The 23,725-nt window shown below is 35.2% G+C and overlaps 1 protein-coding gene across 1 annotated transcript in view; it reads right to left on the bottom strand.

The window, feature by feature from the left end:
* Positions 1-23,725, bottom strand: part of ADGRA3 (adhesion G protein-coupled receptor A3) — a 53,131-nt gene that overhangs the window by 14,033 nt on the left and 15,373 nt on the right. The window contains exons 3-10 of the mRNA XM_084286779.1: positions 17,176-17,247; positions 15,707-15,778; positions 14,709-14,780; positions 13,304-13,464; positions 11,751-11,964; positions 10,720-10,884; positions 3,977-4,178; positions 894-1,043 (exon numbers count right to left, since the gene is read on the bottom strand). Of these exons, the coding sequence (XP_084142905.1) occupies positions 894-1,043; positions 3,977-4,178; positions 10,720-10,884; positions 11,751-11,964; positions 13,304-13,464; positions 14,709-14,780; positions 15,707-15,778; positions 17,176-17,247 (1,108 nt within the window). The remainder of the gene's footprint in view (positions 1-893; positions 1,044-3,976; positions 4,179-10,719; positions 10,885-11,750; positions 11,965-13,303; positions 13,465-14,708; positions 14,781-15,706; positions 15,779-17,175; positions 17,248-23,725) is intronic.

Here is a 23,725-nt window from a genome sequence, read left to right as displayed (position 1 = left end):
GCAGCAATCTAAAAAATGTTTCTACTTTCAGCTCGATAGAAAACTAGCTATTTAATGAACTGCTTATGAACTACTTATGTAATTCCAAAATACACAAAAAAAAATCCAAGCTATGATAGTAAAAACAAGTTGTAGACTGAAAATTCTCCAAGAGTTCTGCAAAGAATTTACAGCTGGCATTTATGGTTTGCTGAGGGTGGAGGGGGAAATTTGGATGCTTTTTTGTGTACAAATTTAAAACCAAGGCATTGTGGTCTACAATTGCCCAACATGCACTGTACAGTGAGATCAACATAACCTCTGTTCAGCAGTGAAACAGAGAGTTCCTGCCCACTGGTGGGACTGTTTAACCACTCACATTTTTCTCCCCGACAACGAGCGTTCTCTAAGATTTTATTTTCATGTTTTATCTTATATCCTGCAAGATACAGGAATACTGAAAACCTTAGAGATACAGCTCAATACTGAATAAAGACATCCTGACACGGTGGAAGGGGAGAAGATAAGTCTTGTTTTATTCATTATTGAGAGGATCTCTGAGGCTTTCATTATTTATCTTTTTAGATAAGAACATGCCAATGAAAACCTGTGTGACCCACTCCATATTAAATAAAAACAGACTTACTGTACCTATCTCCCTGCTCCAGTGCTGACCAGAGGTGTTACTCACATTACAGGTCCAGTGAATGCTGGATGATCTCAGCGCCAATGCAAAGTCTGTGACCATGGGTCAGCAACTTCAGGGACCTACTAAACAAACAAAAACATGGAATAGCATCTAATAAACCACTAACTCAGTGCCTGCATCTACTGTTGAAAAGGCTTCACTGCTCAGAATACTTTAGGACCAACACTGTGGTTATCTTTAAAGCGACGACAAGTTATCCAGTTACCTCTTTATATTTTTCCGCAAATCTTCCAAATTTCTCTATCATTTCAGCCACAAAAATAACATCCATCTTATCAGAAAAATTTGCTGCTTCAACAGTGTAAGCCAAGAGCTGTCTTGCTGTTGCAACTGCATTAGTGAGGTTGAGAGGCATCTACATAAAGAAGAAAAACATTTGAAAAAAGTGAAAGGTTTAAGTACTATAGAGAAGAAACACTTCAGCAATTAAAAAACCAGCATTTGCCAAAGAGGCTAACAAATCCCACAGGGATCATGGGAGACTTCAAACAGTGTTTGAACTAGCCAAAACTACCAGTATATCTGATAGCAACACCACATTTGAAAATAAGCCAAAGAACCAACATTATCTGCAGCCGTAAGACCTTTTTTGTCCAGTTGTCTTGGAAAGTAGATGTTGCACCATGAACAGCAAAAGAGACTTTATTGTTAAATGCTTATTTCGCTTTGCATGAGAGCCTGAGTAATGTAAAGTTTCTAAAAATACAGCATTTTATAGTAAGAGAAGCCAAAAGAAATTCCAACACACCACTGCTGTAGCACTCACTCTTGATTCTGTAATTACTGGAAGTGTTTGGAACTGAACACGCATAAACAACAAACCCAAGGCAGATCCTCCGTATAACAAATCTGATCACTTCATTCCTGAAACAAGGACAGGCTAAAAAAAATATTTACCACTAAACAGTACACAACTCCAACACGCCTGAGGTAGAAGGGCCCCAAAATGATAAATTTCACACAGGACAGTGGAACACTGTGTAAAATGTAATCTGCTTGTATTCAGATGCTGTCTATCCACGATGATCTAAAGTAGACACCTCTCTTCTTTCCATTATTTGGAGTCTGGACATACAGTCTGCCCTACTGAATTTGCAATCTGCCATGTAAACATGGCTATATGTTAGTCCCTGCAGGTCTTAGCTCACATACATAGAATTCAATGCAACTAAAGGAAGATTCTTTTTTCCAAAACACCATTTACAATTTAAATGACTCAGAATTCCATGTCATAACAGACACTGAACAATGTAAATTTTCAAATTCAGATATTTTGTGAGGGGGTTTTTTGAACTTCAAACATTTATTTCTTTTCACCAAGAACTATACCTTTATATACAAATTTATATAAAAATAAAAATGTTTATTATGCCACAAAGGTTTCCTGCCATTTAAAATGTATGCCTCTATTTGACTTAAATTACTTGGCAGAGTTCTAATGTTCAAAACAGCTCATCAACTACTTTGTATACAAAGACTCTAATGATGCTTATAATATCATTATTACATTTAATGTTAGTCTCAAAGAGACAATAAACTTCTGTGCAGAATACTGCTAGAAAGACTTCCAGACCTACTACACATAAAGAGAAGAAGGCTCTAATGAGTAGAAAATAACCCCCAAAATCAAAACATGCCACTCCTCTCTTTAAAGAAAAAAAATGGAAAGCTTTATTTCAACCTGTTCCCATATTTTTAAGAAGGATCAAACGCATTTTAAATTTCCTAACACTAAATTGGCAACGTTCTTTTACAACCTGAAAAACATTGGCTAACAAAACAGCTACAACAGGTTGAAATCATCCAGGCTTCTGAGCAATTGCAGCAATAAATTGATGCTGCAGCATGCAGTCAGTAGTACCGGGCTGTTACAGGCCCTGCTGGAAAATGTGAATTCTTAAGTGAGGAAAAATGCAACCCATCTACATCAAAGGTTTTAATAAGCAAATACTTGACCTTACTGTGTCCCACAATGGGACAATAATGGGATCCCCGGCATCACCTCTCACCTATTAACCACTTATTGAGCACTCCCCCCCTTTAACCCTCAGCCACAGCATACACCTCCCGTGCTAGGAATGTAAGGGAGCGCTACACACAGTTATGTCGACCCAAGTTCAACCTGGGCCACAACAGGCAGTTTTCTCCCTTTCTCTCCCTCCCACTCATCGTACACAAGTGTTCACTGATCCCCAGGGAACCAGAGCAGAAAGGTAAATGCTAGTAAGTTGGTGCTGTTAAGTATACAGAGGGAGCGAGTCAGCAGCTACCAATCTACACAATATGCAGTTCAATGCTTTTACTTCAGGCTAGATTTAGTCCAAGCCTCTGGACATAAAGCACTCACCATACATGTAAGTCAAAGACATCCAGAGAACACATACTGGTTTAGATCTTAACTCCCGTATAGAGGGTGCGGTGCTTCTGATGCACAGTTTTCTCTAAAGGAATATGAGCTCACACAAGGAAATGTTGTGAATTGATGAAATGTGGTAATCCCTCCCTGAGGTCAGACAAGCACCACGGCCTGTGCTACCAATATCATCAACTCAAGAGGTATAGTTGTATTACAAATAACTGAATTTCTCAGACCTCCCTATTCCCCTCTGTTGCACAGGTGCTACTGATCTGACCCTAGGCACTGTGTTGATGTTCCCTAGTACCTATACACACAGGGTTTACATACACTGTTTTGCAGTGATGTACCAAAAGCATGCATTAGCTAGAGATAAGCCTCAAAAGTAGTTTGAGCAGAAAAATATTGTTTCAAAGCTACACTATTTTTTTTTTTTTTTTTTTTAGTAAATACAATCAGATTATAGAGGCCTAGGCAATAATTGCTACTTTTACTCGTAAACTCTCATTAACCACAAAAAACTATTACAGGCTTACTGCAACAGAGGCTGAGCAGCATTTGGCCACTCTATGATTATTATAATGAAAATAGCTGTTCTGTTACAAATTGAACCTGCCTTGTTTCCTTACAGAACATAGGCAGAATAGGGCATCCAGCTAACAAATATATTCAAGACATGTACCATTCAGCCTCTCTAAGCTTTACACAAGCACACTAAGGAATAGAATTTCCTCATGCTCTCAAACTTGGGGCATCCAAAATAGATCAAGCTCTTAACATAAACCTATGAGTTCTTGCATACTCAGAGTCATTCTTTTTTCATAATTCAACCAAGACCCCCCAGTTTTACCTACGTAAAAGAAATGGAAAAGTAGGGTTCTGAGTTTTTGTTTTCATTAAAGAATTTGATTTCATAGATACAAACAAATTACCTGATTGAACATATAAAGAACTCGAGTCACATCGTTTGCATATTGGCACCTAGAATAGTCCTCCTCTGCCCAGTATCCTCCCCTGTCACATCTGCGCCAAGCTCTTCTCTCATCTTGTGAGTTGCCAGGATATATCCCACTGCCAGCAGAATAACGTGTACACAGCAGGTAGGCTGTGATGCCTGCCAATGTTCTAGGCCACCTGGGGAGTCAGAAGCAAAAACCAAAAAAAAAAAAAAAAAAAAAGACAAATTTACATGACAAGTAAATAAAAGGATTAAGCACTACAACATGAAATAAAGAGACACTCAAAACTAAGCATCTCTAAACTATTTAAAGGGCCACCTTGGCTCGCCTTCAGCCCTTTCAAGCTGTTCATATTTGAGCACTATTAACAAAATGAGTACTAATGCCTGCAAGCTTTTCTTCGTTCTTTCATAAGGTTGCAGGTGGAGTGAAAAAGGTGCTCATACAATTGCTAGGAACAGTTTACAGATTTTCTTCTAAAAGAAAACAAGCCTATTTCATGAAAAAAACTGTATTAAAGCTATATAAATAGTTGTTAAAAATACAGTAGCAAGCGCTGAAATTTTCTACTTGTCCTGTTCACATGCATCACTAACTTCATCAGTGACTTCACTCGTATTAACACTAAACTGCAGAAAACAACTTTCAAACTAATTCTGAAACAGTGGTAGTAGTACTACCACTGACTGATTTTGCAACCAAACATATACCAAATAGAAATTAACATGAGAGGGAAATGTTGATAATGTTAAATAGGAAAGGATTCCTTTAACTAAAGTGACAGAGAACTAAGATTAAGGAAACCTGAATATTCTCCATTTTCTCTTCTGTAATTTTACTGTATATCTATAGATTCATATACACAGGTAAAAATGAGTAAGAATAAACACAAAGTTAAATTGCAATACACATTCAAAACCTAAGAACTGTTTCAAAAGAGATATAAGAATATAAAGAAACAACAATTGGATTAAGCTGCAACACTGAGAAAGGCAAGGACAAGAAATGCCAGCCAGTCTGCCATGCTTCCTGCCCTCTCCCAGTAAGATATGAATAAAATATTGCTTACATTCAGAACACTAATGCTTAAAATTGAAAGCAAAACCACATATACCTACAATACAAAAAGCCAAGTATCTCAAATCTCACAAGCTAACATATACGGTACAACTAAAACCAACAGCAAAAGAAAGCTTCATTCCATCACCCTGGGCTTTCTGTACCATAATCAAGTCAAGCCAAAGCAAGCTCTTTGAAGAGCCTGAAGAACCAACACACTTCTCAGTCTTAAGAATTTCTATTATCTTTACACACAGCAGTTGTAAAAAAAACTGGAAAAAAAAGTTATTTTTTCTTCATATCTCTGGACTGTATGTCAGTAAACGGCCAATTAATCACTGCTATTATCTAAATTAACAGATTTGCAGAACAAATTACCTAAATTTGAAAAAAATACAAATTTCTGCATTTGAAGGAGACTGGAGTAAATACCTTAAAAATCGTTCCACTTCAGGGAAGTAAAATGTAAATAATATGAACAAAACATAGAAGTTGAGTTCTAGTATCAGAGTACTCTGTGATAAACAATTCCAGGGAATGGTTTATGATCAAATTGTCTTACATGATGCAATACATTAACCATCTCCAGTATCCTGAAAGTCCTCTCTATCTCAAATTCCTGTGAACTTCTAGTCAACTCCAAGCACCTTCAGCAGCGGAAGAAAAGCATTGCAGGCATTTTGGCAGAGATTACTTCGGTTTGGTCAAAACAAGCAACTAACAAAATGATAGCTTAAAATGACAGAATCCTTAAAATGCATGAGTCACGGCATCACCACAAAAAATCGAAAGTCAGTAAGGAATCTAATGGAAAAGATTAGACAATATAATTACAATAAACCAAAAAAAGGAAATACAGGCTTAAATTTTTGTGCATTTCTAACAGCTTGGCATTACAAATCAATTTGCCATACTGCAGTGACATAATTGAGATAAGATACGGAGACTTCATATGACCATCACCATAATATCTGAGTACTAGATGAGAAGAAAGGTGATTATTTGGGTCTTGTAGTATAGCCTCATTCAGCCTAGTACACATGCCTCAAGGGCCACTTCAAGAAATTAACAAAAGGGTCATTATTCAACCTATATCAGGAAGGAAAACTTATACCAGAATTAATGGCAATAGAGGATGTTAAAAAGAAGATGAAAAAAAAAGCAGAGATTTAAAATGCCAGCAATTATGTACTGGTATTTTACACAATGTAAACAATTTCAAAGAGTAGGTATAGATTCTGTAATTATTTATCGTATCTCCTGTAGAGAGGAAAAGCCAGCAGAAAGGACAAAACCTTTCTTATGAAAATCACAGCAGCCTCTGTTAAAAGCTGCAATCCCAGTTGCAAACTTAGAGCAACATTATGTGCATCCTTGTAAGCTAACAGAATTAATGGTGTTGGATCATGTCTGGACAACTGATCGTGGACAGAGCAAGTTACAGATCTGCTGGGAAGTGAGTAAGGGAGTACAATATATACTATACATGATAAATATTTCCAAATCACTGAAATTCCTGCATGGGCAAATCAAAACAGCCCAATCTGCGTGGATTTGGGGGAAAACAACTAAAAAGTTGAGTTATTTCTGAGCTCCTACTTCTTATGGATACAAAAAGCCTTCAGAGGATGAAGTAAACAGAAAACAAGCAGCTAAAAGACAACTGAAGAATCAGTTAACAGATACTGGACGACATGCAGGCCCACGAACACTTTGGGGAATACATCCAAAACACAGCTTCCAGAAAGCAAAGATTCGGGTTTCCAGAAATACCGACATCAAAATTTCAAAATGCTATTTCCTTGACAAAAACAATTTTATTTTTTTTTTAAGATTAGGTTTCTACATCAATGCCAGCACTTTTAAAGGTATATCTATGTCTCTTTACACACAATTTTCTAGAAGTTGTATTTTTCCAAAGGCTTTTAAGTTGAAGTGTGGCTGCCTCAGTTTTGACTGAATACGCTGCATTACAGACTGAGCGCCGCGTGGTGTTATACTAACTTGAACTCTGCGGTCCTACCAGATGTTGTATGACATGACCTCCAAGAAGATCAGGAAAATATTTTAATCGAAAAATGGCATGTTCAATTCCTTTGCTCACTACTCAGAACATTAGGGGAAAAAAAAAAAAAAAAAGAAAAAAGTGAAACAGCAGGATTCAACTAAAAAGCTTTTTTTTTTTTTTTTTTTTCCAGCAACAGTTTTAATTATTACATTTAAATATCACATTTCTAAGCAAGTATCATTGGTAAGCTATATATAGCTTCTGGAACTTCCGCAGCTGTTAAATGGGAAGAATGAGTTTCAGTGTAACACTAATTCCTTAATTCAACAAAGATTATTAGATGATCACAAGATGGTTTGTCTTTTTTCTCTTTGTACATCTCTATACTCGCCTTATTTTTTTATGCATCTCTTTCCTTTTTGTCACCATTCCTTTATTCCTACTGCATTTACTTTTCATTCATCTCCCTACAGAGCATTTTATCGTCTTTTACCACAATTTTCTCAAAAGAAGACTGCCAACATCAGAAAGTCATATAGCCACTACTACTTTTCTAGCAAATTTAATCATTTACAGAAACAATTTGCTAATAAAGCTCATACATTATGTATCTAATGATTTAGAAAGCTTTCCACTTAAACGGCCTACTGTTTATGTCCAGTTTAAACTCCCAAGCTTCCTGCCATAACTCCCCATATGCAAAACCAATAGAAATAAACACAGTCACTAAAAGCACCTTCTGGGGAACTCAAGTCCCTTGCCCTTTTCCCTCTCCTGGTCCCAGTACTCCATGTGCAGGTGTAAGTTTCTCTGTAGCCCAGCAGTGAATCAGATAGGGGAACTGACTCCAGCTGTAGCTACGCTTCCCTAGTTCCCCATTTTTCCTTAGTGAATGTTAATCTTAACTGTTCTCAGCCATAAACTGTTTCCCTCCCCAGTACGTGCATGAGATGAGGTACTCTGCTCTTCCCTGAAGCAGGGTTCAAAAGGTGAACAGCGATATGAAATTCTCATCATGGAACAAAGGCTGTATAACTTTGGCTGCATTCTTCATTTCTTGGGAGCCTATGCTTGAACGTCTTCCACACTTTAACCGATGCTAGCAGAAGTGAACATTTGGACTGTATTAACTCTTACTTCATCACTGTTTATAATTATGTGCTCAAAATCTATCATATATACATGAGTAGACAGCTGTGGGGAAAAATAGGATTCATTTATATTTATACACTGTAATTTAAATTTCAGAAAGAAAAAGCCAGACCATGAGGTTATAGAAGCATTCTTTCTTTCATGCTTATTTTTAATGCTGTTTTGAAAACATTTCTTTGAACAATAACTTTTAGTAACAATGGGTTTTGATACCGTAATTTCATTAGCTTGCAAGTAGTCGAATATTTTTTATTATTATATCTAATAATTTTCTAAATTCAACATAACAATTACATTTTTAAGATTAATTTAACCTTGTAACAGTTTTCAAAAGGATAATTCTTACATTTATGACAGAATTCTATCAACTACCAGCAGAAAGTTATGCCAAACAACACTTGAAGGATTTACCGAAGCAGAAGCAATACGTTATATTTTAACATACAAATTATATTTTCTATTCATTCATGGATTGTAATGTATTCTGGGATGTCTGCTAAGACTTAAAAGAATACTTATATTAAAAAACACAACAAAAACAATTCCCATAATGGAGACAGCTTTTACCTAATCCTTATGAACTCATGCTAAACCATCATTACTGCACCAACTAAAGACAAACATTCTCCGTCACGACACTTCACTCTCCCATCTTTGAAAGGATAAAAATCTAGCTGCCAATTCTGAAGCAGCTTCTCAGCTAAAATGACTAGCCAGTTCCAACTAAAAAACTATAAAATCAAATTCACCTAGGATCATTTACAGCCATCTGCTCAGAACCATTTTCTCACTAGTCAAAGCCATATTTCCATATGGTCTCAAAGGTGAAAAATTACTCTTTATTATTACTCTACCTAAACTACAAATGGAAGACTGTTATAGTGAACTCAGACACAGTGAAGCTTTTGATAAGCTGAACATTCCCTGAAATCTTATTTCTTTCCCTTATTTCTTTCCACTGAATTCCAGAGGGGGTAAATCCTATTATACTCAACAGTCATTGAACTGCACAGGTTAATTTAATGGAAAACACTTTGAAAAAAGCCTTTACCATCTGTTTTCACCTCTAATGGCAAATCAAAGAAGAACAATTCACACTTGCATCATAAAAAAAGCGTAAGTGATTTAAATAGATGTGTATGTTCTTTGATGAATACAGCATGCATCTGTTTGACTTTCTTCACCTTTTATCTTGAGCAGGAAGTTCTCATTCGCTAATGTAGCGCTCATCCCTGCAGTAGGAACCACTACAGTGTAAAAGGAAGATATTCACACTGTTTCCTACATAAATAATTCATTATAACGTGAAAGTGAAACTCTTCAGTAATTCCAAATTGCCTCTGTGCAGCAAGTTGATCTTAATGTTTCTTCCCCACTAACAGTTCCCTAGTACCCAGATGGCCACTACCTTTCTCCTCAAAAACGTCCAGCTGATGAACAAGAAGATGAACTCAACACAAATGTTCTCAGCTGGGGCTTTACCTGAATTTTTGCTAGAACTGGAGAAGGCCTTTTGTACTTGAAAGCATGTCTTCTCTCCCCCCATAAACTACGTCTCAGCAACATGCTTTAACTTGCTTTTAATTTCTTAAAATGTTAATGGCCTTAGATTATTTCTACATAAAGACAACTTTAAAGAGCCCTAATGTACACAGGGAAAGGAAGAAAGTTTATTAACGTAAACAGATCAACATAGCCAAGCAGCATAAAGGAACATAAATGAAAAGCAGTTATCACAACGTTAAGAAACCCTACAACCTGTAGTGAAAATATATGCTATGACATACACTAATTCTCAGCAGGAGCTACTGTAGGGAGGTACAACAGAGAGTATTATAAAGGGAATTACCTTACATACAGAGAATCTATACAGAAGCTATCTGTTACAGCTGGCACCTCCAGGAGTAACGTGTTGTTAGAGTGACCAGCAGCAGAAAGATCAGAAAAGGGAAAACAGGTGAAGAGGTAAGAACAAAAAGACAACATAATCTGCAATATCCAACACAATGGAATATCAGAACTAGCACTACAATCCCAACAATCATAAAAAGGAAGCAACATTCTGAATATTCACTTGAATATTCAGGGAAAAAAAAACACAAGACTGTTTCTTATACAGTTATTTTGTCGTATGAAAGCAGGAAAAGTTTTTAAAAACCAGAATGACAACCTGGTGGAAAACCCAATCCACCAGTATGCATTCTAACTCTAACTTACAGCTCATTTTAAAAGTTTTAATCTATTCTAATAATTTAAACTATGATATCATGATATATACAATTTAATTTCCATTTATTACAAAGATTTGAGTTTATAAGCTCAAAAGTTTAGTATTCCAGTTGTGTGCATTTCTTTCAACACATGCTAACCATGAACAGCTAAAAATTTATCACTTACAAATGAACATCCATTTAATTTAGGTGCCTTTAAAGCAATAATGTTTGAGTTAAAAACAGAAGTAAACAGACTTTTTCTGAGAAAAAGTGATGTTACCAACCTGAAATCTCCTTTATTGTTCACAACCCTCTCTGGAGGGCAGTATTGCGCAGAGCTTTCCAATACCACAATGTCTACTGTCCTCGTATTATTCCCACGTCTGGTTTGTACGTGGCAACCCCAGTTTCCTGTGGAGCCAGCCTGAATGTTTGAGATTGTCAGTGCACTGGGAAGACAAAATAAACAAACAAAAACCCCAGTCTTGCAACAAGATTCCCGTAAGTTTTATCAAAAGGATTAATCAAGTACAGAAAGACAGTGGAAGAAACAACCAGTTACACAGAACTGTGAGTAATCTTGTAAGATCACAGCTATAAGTGCACTGTGATTAACAAAGAAATGTTTTCTATTCTTCTAGCTCTCAATTACGACAAGGCAGTGAAGAAAGAAAATGGCCATTAGAAAAAGTTCCTTGACTTTTGAAAGAAGAGATGAGAAGACTGAATTCCATTAATTATTACCACTGTTCTTAAAACAAATTTTTAATAGTTGTTGTAGAAATGCCAAACTAAAATAATATTCCAAATGCATAATTTGTGATAAAGTTAACACCCTTATTTACTAATATGATTACTTTATATATAATCACTTTGTAGACAGTGAAAAATCAAAAATCTGTTGTAGGTGGAATAAATGATACAGATCTGATGGAGAACTTCCGTATTACCAGTTGTGGTGTAGTCCAAAGGAAGAGGGAACAATTCATGAGTTCACTTAAAAACCCCATTCTTGCAGTCTTAGGATGGTAAAATTACAAGTGTATCGTACCACGAAGCTGTCTTATGTGAAATGCAATGTTAAATCCATATGTGTGTGTGTGTGTGTGCGTGCGTGTGTACACGTGTCAGCTACGCGATCTCTAGAGCTCCCTCCTAAGTAGTTAGAAATATCATACATGATATCTTAAATTACCTGATTTAACTGTTACTATGTCCCTGCAAGGATGTTTCTCTACATACCCAGCAAGAAACTGCTGGGGGGCTGAGGGGTAGAAGGGAGGTAGGGGAATACACTTTCTCCATAGTGATTTACCTTGCAATCAGTGAGCAGTTATGAATCATGTTTTTTTCAACAAAAATACCCTGGGATTCATCAGTTTCCACTATCTTTCCGTCTTGGTACCACAAGACTTGCATGTCTTGATCAATATACGAAGCCATACATTGGAAGGGTAGACTATCTCCTTCAAAAACAACCTGGCGGTGAGATGGAGTCATATAGAAAGATGGTAACTCAAGAGGAGGCTCTAGAAATTCAAGAAATAAAAGCATAATTAACACCAGAAATGTTTTATAAGCATTCTTCAGAAAACGAGACAAATTCATTAACTGTATATCAATTATTGATTCAATCGCACTGGAAGCTACAATTTGCAAAATTTATATGCAAAGAGCCACATCTGATGCATCAGAAATTCAAACTATATCCTTTTTCAAAAAAAAAAAAGTATTCCTTTAATGTAGTACATTCCTGAAGTCATTTGCTATCCTACATCCACGTGAATGAATATAAATCTGAAAGAAGAATATCCCTATGCATTTTATTTCTTTAAAATTTTTCAACATTAATATTTGAAAATCATATATATAATACTATGCTTATGAAGTTGATATTCCTCTTCTCATCTGTTTGTCCTCTTCTCAGGATATCCTCTTCCACTGGCAGAGCACAACTGATGCTTATGCCAGATCTACCCATGCGCTTCTCTAGCAGAAGTCTGACAAAGAAAAGCAAGCCACTTCTATAAACATCTCAGTTATTCTGAAACACTATTGCCAAGCAGACTGTAATTTATAGGTAATACAATGTTTTTTTCCTCCTTTCCTAAAGCCATAGGACATACCCTGAAAGGTTATTTGAGGCAGACCTACTGTTAGGCACAGAAGACTGCCAAGCATTTCCTGAACCCGTCAAAAAAATAATCTGAGTAGTTCAGTGTGCATTCTGGTCCTTCTCTAATAAGAGAAAGCTTTAAGAACAACCCAGTGTAGTGGTATTCCCCCTTCTTCTTAAATAAAGCTACTTTCTCACAAGTTTTTCTTGTATGCATCTTAATCACATAACCGATCAGAAAATTATTACACTGACTCTCCCTACCCCAATTTTATTTATTTGCATTGGAAACTAAACAACAACAAAATTAAAAATATATATAAAATACCAGAAAATAAAATCAGTGATAAGATGAAGACCTTTTAACTTCAGACTTTGGCTTGGAAATATTTGTGTATATGAGAAGGCAGATAACTAGACTGGGGAAAAAATAATAACAGTTTCTGATTCCTCTTGTGAAGTTTAGGTAAAAATCACTTAAAACAAGTATTAGAAGGAAAAGGAATTTATCTCCAGGCATCGCCACTCATCCTTAATTTCTACATACTAATATCTGTAATCAAAAACTTATTTCCAAAAAGCAAGTAACACTGGACAAGGAATAAAACCAAGTCTTTAAAAACAAATCACTATTACCACATTCCATACAAGTGCTTTATTTCAAGGAAATAAAACTAAAAAAGCCTGTTCACTAATATTAACACAGTAGCAAACGCATTAGAAAATAAGTGTCAGTTGTCAGAAGTGCTTACCGCAGGTCAGAAGCTCCTGCTTAACACCCGTCACCGTCTGTGACTGCAGTGATTTGGGATAGGCACATTTAGTTTCACGTACAGTTATATTTCTTTCTTTTAGCCACTGATGCATCCAGAGTATGTTACAATCACAAAGAAGATAATCAGTCTGAAATTCTCTGCAACGCAAAATGAGTATTCACAATGATGAAATGAGACACTCAGAGGCCTGAAAGCTTTACAGAACAGCTGTAGATGCCTCTCGCAGGCGCAGACACGCTGTCAACAGATGACCAAACCCCACAACACAGCCGCCTGGCCTACTACCACATATTGGAAGGTACTCTAATAACCCTGCAAGCTCTGGTGTCATGTCAAAAGTAAACAATCCTCAAGAAATGTAATCCTCTCAGTAAATACAGATAACATCTAATACTTGTGTATGAAATAATTTCTAGTAATTTTTAAATAATGTGCCTGAATATGCATCACCACGACTTAAGAGCACGCTTCATCGACAAAAGGTTTATTTAGCAATCAAATGCTTTAACATTAAAATCAACAAAAATATAAAAAGCATCCTCTCATTTATTTCGGTTACGAGAGCCACCACTCACACAATTTTAACGATAGTTTTATTCTGCTTTATGTGCAAATCACATAAGGCTTTCCATTGATTCATAAAATCTCCGTAGAGCTTAATGCTTTCTACTAAAACAATATACCAAATCCCCCATAGGTGTCTGTTGTACTCAAAGTAAAAAACAATTAGTCTCTTTAGAAATAGTTAAAATGGATCAAAACGGATCATTGTGCCTACACTGTTTTATCCTCTATTAAAAACAATTCATTTCTATTTTTGCAAATGTCTTGAGGATAGCACATCATAGGCTGAACACTTCAAACACTAAACCAACATTCTTGTGAAACTCCGTTTGGTCTTTTTTCATAGGCATTTCTCCAGATATACGTTTTAAATAAATGTATGATCCTATTTAATATGAAGTATTTATGTATGAATCATACATACGGAGTAAAACTTCAGAAGTCCAGAAGCTGCTGTAGTATTATTCTCTCAGACCTTTGTAACACATTGAACATTTTGAAGGTTTTTCTATAAACACAGAGTATCGTGTGTTTATATTGTATGTTAGTATGCACATTTCCTATACACTTAATTCAGGCTTTAAAAACTACTATTATGATATTTAAAAGTAAAATAGAAACTGAAGTATTAGCAAGTGAAAGCACTCACATTAATGTAAAAATCTCAACCAAAATCTGGAAAACTGTGGAAGTTTTGGATTCAACTATTTTTGTTTCACACAAAAGGCCATTCCAAGAAAACACTGAGGCATGTTTTAATAATGTAATTGTTTTTTAAAACACAAATGATCATTTTAAAATTAGATGCAATACTTACAGAGACTTTAGTGAACCAAGGTGATCAAATGTTCCCTGTGTAAGTGTAGAAAACAGATTTCCAGAAAGATTTCTGAGAAATAAAAGTAAAATGATTTCAATTCATGCTCGAGAGATTAATGTGAAACTTACTTACAAAGAAGATCCCTCTTCAACACAGCATTATTTTTTAAAACCTATAAGTAACTATTATGGCACGCTGCCATAGTTCATAAGACTAAGAATTGTATCAAGTTTGAAAGCATAGCAAAAATCCCCAGATAAACTGTTCCCCGATACTTCTTAGCTGAGGAATTTTTAAGATTGGTTACAAGGTTTGGTAGCATATACTTTATTAAAAACAATTAGCATGTATTCAGTATACACTTCCAGAATTTTTAAAATAACTTCATTGTTTTCACTGAATTGACATCACTACCATGCTGTAAAAAAAAAAAAAAAAAAAAAATTATATAGTAAAAATTCAATGATACTTCAAAAACATCCCTTTTTTTTCCCCCCCAAAGACAGCGAAAGTTTGTAAGAAACAAATAGCTAAGACAAAGAAACATTCTGTAATCTTAGATGTTATTTTATTAAAATAAATGAAGAATATTTACAAAATATGCAAAAAAGGCAGCAAAACACAACCATACTGATGCTAAGGTAAGAAAGCAGGGTTGTGTAAGCCTGACATACATTTCTACAGAAAATATTCTGTACGATCTGTTACTCTTTTTCCCCCCAGTATAAGGAACTGGAAAAGTAAAAAAACAGTTCCTTTACTTTTCCAGTAAAGGAACTGGAAAACAATTGCAAAGCAGGCAGAGTACATACTAGTATCCACTAGTTGTCCCCTGCCCTGCCCTTTTCTTTTTATCTTAAGCTTGCTACTGACCACAAACAGGGCATGTCTTTCATGCACACACTTAAAACAAACTAGTCCCTTTAAAACACAGAATGTTAACTTACATGAGAAAAATACTTAAGTGAAATAATACACAACAAAATTATACTTACAGTCTAATAAGATTTACGAGTCCTCTAAATATGTCTGCATTCAGGCAGCCTATTCTGTTATTAGTTAGGTCTCTATCAATAGGAAAAAGAAAGCAAAAATCAGAATAAACTATTTCATTTCAAAATGACATACAAGTCTGCAAACTGAAGTAATTAAACTAAGATTCATGAGTAATGGAATGTACCATATATACATTTAGTCTTTTTCAGCAAAAATCAAAATGTATTGTTATATTGTGTGCATTGGTATGCACACACACTCCTTACCCCATTTCTATCTCAATAATGGTTTGCCTATATACAGTAAAATAAGCCTAACCTTTAACATAAGTCCCCTCAGAACAGGCTTGGCTTATATCACTACGAAGCATATTTTTGCATTTGTGTGGTATATTCATGAGCTACTTCACTGATTTTTTTTTTAGCCTGCCAAAGGAATCTACACCAGTTTATTTACTGTATACAGGTATGAATATTTCAATATTTATATTAATACATAAACATTACATAATTTATGAGGTAAATCTTAATAAGGAATAAAAATTAAGCTTGCAAGTTCCAGAATTGGCCCTTCAGCTTTATTTTTGAGGTTCTTGAAAGTGCAATTGGCAACAAAATCTCCTTTTCACTGAGCCAGATCACCTGAACAGTAACAAACATACATAAACACAATGAAAATTTAAGAGCACAGTTGCACGCTGAGCAAAGGCCTGTGAAAAATAGAATTACTAGGACTTCCATGACTTAAAAGCCGTCCCAGATATTTTGAAATAACAGAGTTAAAAAAAAAAAAAAGCTGTCACACCAATATCCTGTTTTTCAAGTTTCATCTAAGACAGAATTTTTACAGCCAAGGTATAGATCCCTGAAAAATGCGTTAATGGAAATGTTGGCACAGCCTTCAGTAAAGCGGCATTAACAGCATAGTAACCTCAGCGTAATATTAATAGCAAGGGACTTTGTGTTCCACTATGACCCAAAAAAAAAAAAAATAAATCACAGGGAGTTTAACATTTAATAAAGCAACACTTGATGGCATCAAAGCTCTGAGTGAACAACCCAGTGTTGTCTCAAGTCACTGAAATACTAAAAGAAAGGAATAATACAAGAGAGACTGCCAGTAAGATCAAGCGAGACTGCCAAGCCATGGCTTGGTAGTTCTTCAAGAAGATGAAGAACATCTTCAGACTGAAGATGTTCTTCAGTCTGAAGACTGAAGCAGCAGCTCTTTTAGACTGAAAGCAGACTGTTTTATATTTACATATAGACGTAAATGTGCGTATTAGACAGCAAAACTATATAGATACACACACATAATCTTCAGAGATCCCTACCAACCCCTACAATTCTGTGACTGTGATATATATCTGCCTTCTAACAGACAAACAAAAAAAGATAGAATAATTTTTTGTGTTTGTTTTTATTTTTATTTCACCCCCATAAACTGGGGGGGAAGACCAGCTACTTACAGTCTTTTCAGAGATGAAAGTCCCAGAAAAGCTCCTGGATCTATAGTACTAATAAGGTTGTTTTTAAGGTCCCTGTATAGAAAAATTAAAACATTAATCAAAAACTACCCATTAAATATAGAACTAAATGCATGAAGATACACCTAGCTTGTCTTAGCCACTTTGCAAACTACCCCAAAACCCCATACAACACATTTGTAATTTTTCACATCTTTTGAAATTTGCAAACCTGTATTTTAATTAGAAAGAGGAATACAAACAGCATATATGTTGCTTTAAATATTCTATTGATTCTTACCACATGAAAAGGTACAGTCAAAGACATTTTATCATACTGTCCAAATAAGTTATACCTGCTCAAGATGTATTACATTTGCTCATTATATAGTACAATACATTCTAGTTCAGTATTATTTTCTTCAGCCTACCTGCATTTTAATGCTTTAGTATTGCCCAACATCTACCAAAGCAACCAAAGCAGCAAAACAAGATCGTAAAAATATACCAGACCACTGAAAGTTTCCACTTTGGCTGAAAATCCCACTTAAAGACGGCGAAAAGACTCAGAGCACAAATTTTTAAATCTTTCATTTCTAGAACAGGAGACTGTAGGGAATTAGAGTGTCTATGTCATTAAACAGCTTTATTAACTGTACAAGTGATGTCCTTGTACAATAGTTTCAATTCCTGAATTAAGATATCCTGCAGATATGGCTTAGTTTGAAAGATCACAAGTAGCGTCTGCCAGTAGCTACAGAGTTTTGAACAAACTTTATCACTGCTAAAAATATTTTTATCTTCTTGCTCATCTAATATTTGTACTGTATTATTACTGAAATTTCTCAGGCATTTATTGTGACATGGAAAAGTTTTCACTCATTTGGTAATGCAGGAAAGATTCACATTTGAAAACAAAATTAGTAATTCCAATTAAAACTAATGTTTTAGTTAGCTGGGGTAGGAAAAAAAAGCTCTTAGAACATTAATAGTTCTGCCAAAAAAAAAGAACAGTACAAGAGGATTACATCTACCATCACACAGATATGCATGAATGAAAATACAAGTTCATCCCGAGATTTCACAATAGCATTTCCTGCAGCCAGATTAGTCAGACACGGTACAACAGACAATGCCAGGGCACATGGATCAGGCCTCACTGCCATACCTAATAAATGTTTTAAATAGTTGAAATACTTCAAATCTACCTTGCAGTATCACCAGTTAGTTTTAAATCAAACGATGTGTGTATATTGTGTATATTCTGCTCTCTTATTTCAACTTTATTTTCCTGCCCTGTGTGGAGCAGGGACTGCCAGCAGCATCCAAGGCAGTATTAGGAATCTGAAAATCTGATGTTTCTAAGCCTCTTTCAGAAGACTGATAAATCCAGTCCCGATACTGTGACAAATCTGAGAATATGAAATATTAGTCATCACTTATTTACCATCAGTCTTTGGACAATGAAGAAAAATGATAGTCTCTTTTCATATTTAAAGCTTTAATTTGAAATCATACAACTCCCACTCGGGGAGAAAAAACCTTGGCAGCATGCCTTGGAAATCCACTAGTTTAGATTATCTTTAATTTCATTACTTTAATTCAAATTGTACTCTCTGATACATCTCTTACTTAAATTCCACACTTCAGTGGAAAAACAAACAAACCAACCCACAACAATGTAGCTTCAGAATTATAAGAGTTTTATTACTTCCAAAATCTGTTTCAGATTAGTTTTATAAAAAGTGACCAGTCTGATTTATACATAGTATTTTTTTTCCTCCTCTTAATAGGTCTTAAAACAAGTTCCAGAGGGATAATTAAACCAGAATTAACATTTTTTTTTAGAAAAGAAATGCCAACAATTGTCATGTTTTCATAGAACTCATTCAATTGATGCTCCATATTTTTTAAATAAGATAGCAAAGCATTAATCAACAACTATATTAAAATATTTTAAAGCAAACAAAAAAAACAACATCCCAAATACCCAAAGCGATAGCTTTTTCTCAACCTGCAACAACAACAGTTGGGGAGTCTGCGTTTTGGGATTTTTCCCACTCCCAGAGGCAATCATTTGGAAGACTAGTTATGTGTTCAGCTCTCAAAAAGCATTAGCAGATGAAAACTGTGAAACGTAAGAGACATTTAAAGAGCACAAATTAACACAGTACTGACATGTCTGGCAGCTCTCCTAAAATAGGATGAGATGTTGATGCCCAGGTGGTGCAGCTGCCAGGACTCCGGGATCTGGGACAGCTTCAAGAAGTGGCAGCTGTGGCCAAACTGACAGACTGGTCACATCCTCATCAAAGGGGTAGGGTGGGGAAGATGATCTCATTAGAAAGTTGTGTTTGGCTTTTAAGGGTTTTGTTTTATTCTTACCACTTTTAATATCTGCCAACAGAACTACTGATTTTTAGCAAATGGAATGTAATCATCTTATTCACTGATTTTAATTATTTTTTCTTTGGCAAAGCTTAACCAACAGGATATAGTGATAGGTATTAATTTGTTCAAATAAAAGTTTATTTAAAAACACAGAAATCCACTAGAAGGGTTTCAGTTAGGGTAGTATTACAACTTCAAGCTCTATCTCATTGGCACATCTTTTATTTTACAGTAACTACATCTTCCATCTAGTAATTAGAAATACTGCTGAAAAACAACAAAAACCACAAGCCAGGCAGATGAGCAATCTTGCACTGAGAAGCTATATTAAAAAAAAAATAATTTTTCTTAAATCTACAGAACACCGCAGATGAGGATGCTCATGTATTTGTCAGGAGAGGTGACTAACTGGGATTAGGATCATAGGAAAACTTTAGTTTGCAGGGATCACTAGAGGTCATACAGTCTGGCTAAAAGCATAACTGAGTCAGATGAACTGCTCCACTATGATATCCAGTCAAGTCCTGAAAACCTGAAAGGATGGAGATTTTACTGTCTTATCATGCAACCTCTTCCAGTGTTTAATCATTCTCATTAAAAAGGATTTTCTTATGTTCGGTCTTTTTTTCCCCACAAATCCACAATTAAGCAGGCAAATACCAACTTCTCAACAAGCAAAAATGTTGATGCCTAACAATCAACCCTAATGTTACTTGGCTAATATAACAAAAATAGAAATGAAAAAATATACTTGGATTTAACTGTGGTTTGCCATTAAAAAAAAATCCTTCTATTTCATTAAAATTTAGAATTGTATTTCATTAGCCAATTGTCAAAAAAACATGTGCATAAGTATCTAAAAATTACTTGTGCATAAATACACCCTATTTGCAAACTTATCCTTTTCTGTCTCAGGACACAAAGATTGTTTAAGCAGTTACTTAAGCATCCTGCAGGCACAAATGATGCATATATGTACCTACTGGCATGTATACATCTAGCTCTCCACTACTATTGAGTAATCTTTTTTTTTTTTAATAGAGCTTGAAAATTAATGTAAGAGAGATTAGCTTACAGGGACCCCACCCCTATTATATAAAATGCCTTTTCAAAAAGAAAATGGGGAGAAAGGACAAAGTATGAAGTTATAAAAATAGGTTAATCATTACATAAAGCCAACCTCTCCCTCCCACAGTTTTATAGGGTATACACAAAAGCTAGAGCCCAGACCAGAAGCCCTATTTTTCCCTTTCCTTCAATTTCTGTGCCATTTCCCACAGTTCAGAACATTCCAAACTATTCAATTCTGGAGCACTGGCTTTTCAGAGACTAAAGGAACATTTTCTCTCGTACCACTAATCTTTCAAAAATTCTCTCTGAAGCACTGCAAGGATAGGGCAAACAAATACCATTTTGTTAGCCTAACTCCCAGTCTTCTCCTAGAACAAAAAGAAATGTGGCTCCCAAAACTGAAAACAGACCTAATGTCTGAGCAGAAAACAAGTTTCTGAATATCCATAAAACCACTTCTCTGCTCAGTGTCATTCAAACAAGAAACACACATCGATCACTTTTAAGAAGACTTCAAAATACAATAAAAATCAGTTCCACTACTAGAAGAACACAAGTCCCTCTTTGTATATGCTCTGCAGCACTATCACAACAGAAACTAAAATCAGAAAATGCTACTGTCCAAAAAACTCCCAACAAACATTCCATCCTTCAGTTAAATAAAGCTCTTATTTTGGTAATCTCTCTCTACATAACTTCAAAAAAAATGTTCTGTAGCCTTCTCATGCTTACTCAAAAATCATTTTGGAAAAAGTAGGAGGATTTATTTCAGTGTCTTATAGTAATATTAAGTTATTCAATGAAATTGTATCTTTTCCACCCTGGAAGACAACAGTCTTAATAAAATGACAATTCCCTCATTGGAAAGTGAGAAGAAATTATTTAAAATTCTTAATTTGAGATGACAGTTAACTGAGGGAAGGTCAAAGTAGTACTTACATCAACCAGTAACGTGTTCACGCATATGACAATGGGCACAGCCCAACACAAACAAGAAAATTAAAACAAACATATCTGGAAGTGTTCTCAGCACTGGATTACATTAGCAAATACTGGCATAGTTGTAATTACATTCTCCTTTCAAAACAGGACAAACTTTACTACCAAAAGTAAATATTTCCTCCTGTTTCTACTCTTTCTAGGTCACTGAATAGAATTTTCCTCATCTGAACTTCTATAAGTTTTTATATTAAGAGTCCAGTGGGAAAAACTGAAATCCATGATTTCTTAGGACAGAACAAGAGCCCTGAGAACAGCTTCACAGTTTGAATAGAGAAGCACTGTTAGAGAATTGGGAGGGTGTTTCTGTTATGTCTGAAAGAAGCAGACATTTGAGCACTCCACTTTCTGCCAGAAGGGCTGAAGGCCACAGACAAACACCACTCTAAGTGTACTCCCTCTTCGGCAAAGAAGCAGCACATAGGCAGTCAAACTTTGTGGCCTCCTTACTTTCCCTGTCACACATGCACACACATCAGAACTCTGTTACTACTAAGGTAACATCTAACGAGAATTTTTGGAGGATGCAGTACACAGATATTCATAATTCCAACACAAATCAAAATATTCTCTTTCACAAGAGCAGCCATTAATCTTTTTTAGTCATTCTCCATTACATTTCCCACATTTTAGAAAGCTTTCAATATCAATGTAATGGCAAGAATGTTATTATGTAGTATTATACTAAATTATCTTTTAATTTCCTTGAAAGAACACAGAAAACAGACTGTCAGACTGTTTCATCTTGTGAGTTGGCAAAAGCTAATATAAAAACTGAAGTTTTTAAAGGAGAACAATTGTATATCTTGTTTTCATCACAAGGAAGGTATCATGGCCAAGTATACAACCCCTATAACAATAGCATTAAAATATCACATATACAAAAGGAAATCAAGAAGGAAATCCAATATAACGGTGAACTATAGCCAATAGATGTTTCCAAATGGATGATCAATAGAGGATAAGTCTTTCTTATTTCAAACATTTCAGGTAGAAAAAAATAAATTATTTTAAACTTGCAGTGTTTCTTTTATTTTGCATATTCGAGAGGCACATTGAGACCTGCGTGAGAAATGCTCTCCATTATTTTCTCAAATTATCATTCCTAAATCCAGGTTAGCACGTAAGGGGTTACAGAATAAATTCAAACAAATGTATGAATCTTGTTTCTTCAAACTGTTTGCAATAATTTTAGAAGCAGAGCTTACGAGTAAACAAGTACTGTCTAGTTCACAGAAGACAGAATTAAGAACTACGGTTACATAATGATGTCTTGATACCCTTCCAGAATACGGCACTGGCTAAACTTCCAAGTTGAGAAATTCAAAATACAGGTGTTATTTCAAATTGTTCAAACACCAACTGCAGTACAATACATTCGTTTGGACTGCTAAAAATAATGATGAAAAGCTCACAGGAGACTCATGGTTCCTCTAGGCAAGGGTACCTTGTCAGGTTCAGTTTCCCCAGGATGAGTCTGCTATATAGTCTCAAGAGAATGACTATTAATTTAAGTTTGAAAAATTGTTTCAGTTATACAATTACTCTCTGTCCTAAGTTAGATGCATGTCTTAGCAATATTTAAAGCAGAAAAGTTTATTTTTTGTTATTAAATACTTTTTTTTCCCCCTCATCAGGTCTTTCACACACACAAGAAAGAGTGGTCATTAAGGACTAGTGTGTCATGCCAGTTATCCCTTCCTTTACGATGAAGACACCTTACCCTCAATAATCATTTGTTGGTGTATTAATTCCTACACTAGTACGCACAGTGTGTTATCTCATTCAAATTACATCACCATACCATCTAAATACTGCCTATTCCAGATCACTTTAAACGTTCAAAACATGATGGATTACGTATTGCTTTCTTTTCCTTTTCTTGAAAAGAGATATAAAAATAACCTAAAAATCCTTACAAACAAAAGGCATTAAATGGAAGAAAGCTGGGTTATTATATTAAATGAAATTAAGATTTGGATTCATAGAGCAAATGTAAACGATCACCTCAAACTAATTAGAGTTTCAAGTATTTCCTGTCTGAAAATTGTAATGAGTTTCAACAACTAACAACTGTCAGCAGATGCTTTTA

The sequence above is a fragment of the Netta rufina genome (genome assembly GCF_964035555.1).
Source record: "Netta rufina genome assembly, chromosome: 4".
NCBI lineage: Eukaryota > Metazoa > Chordata > Aves > Anseriformes > Anatidae > Netta > Netta rufina.
The sequence above is the reverse complement of the archived record's forward strand: the minus strand, read 5'-3'. Positions and strand labels throughout refer to the sequence as shown.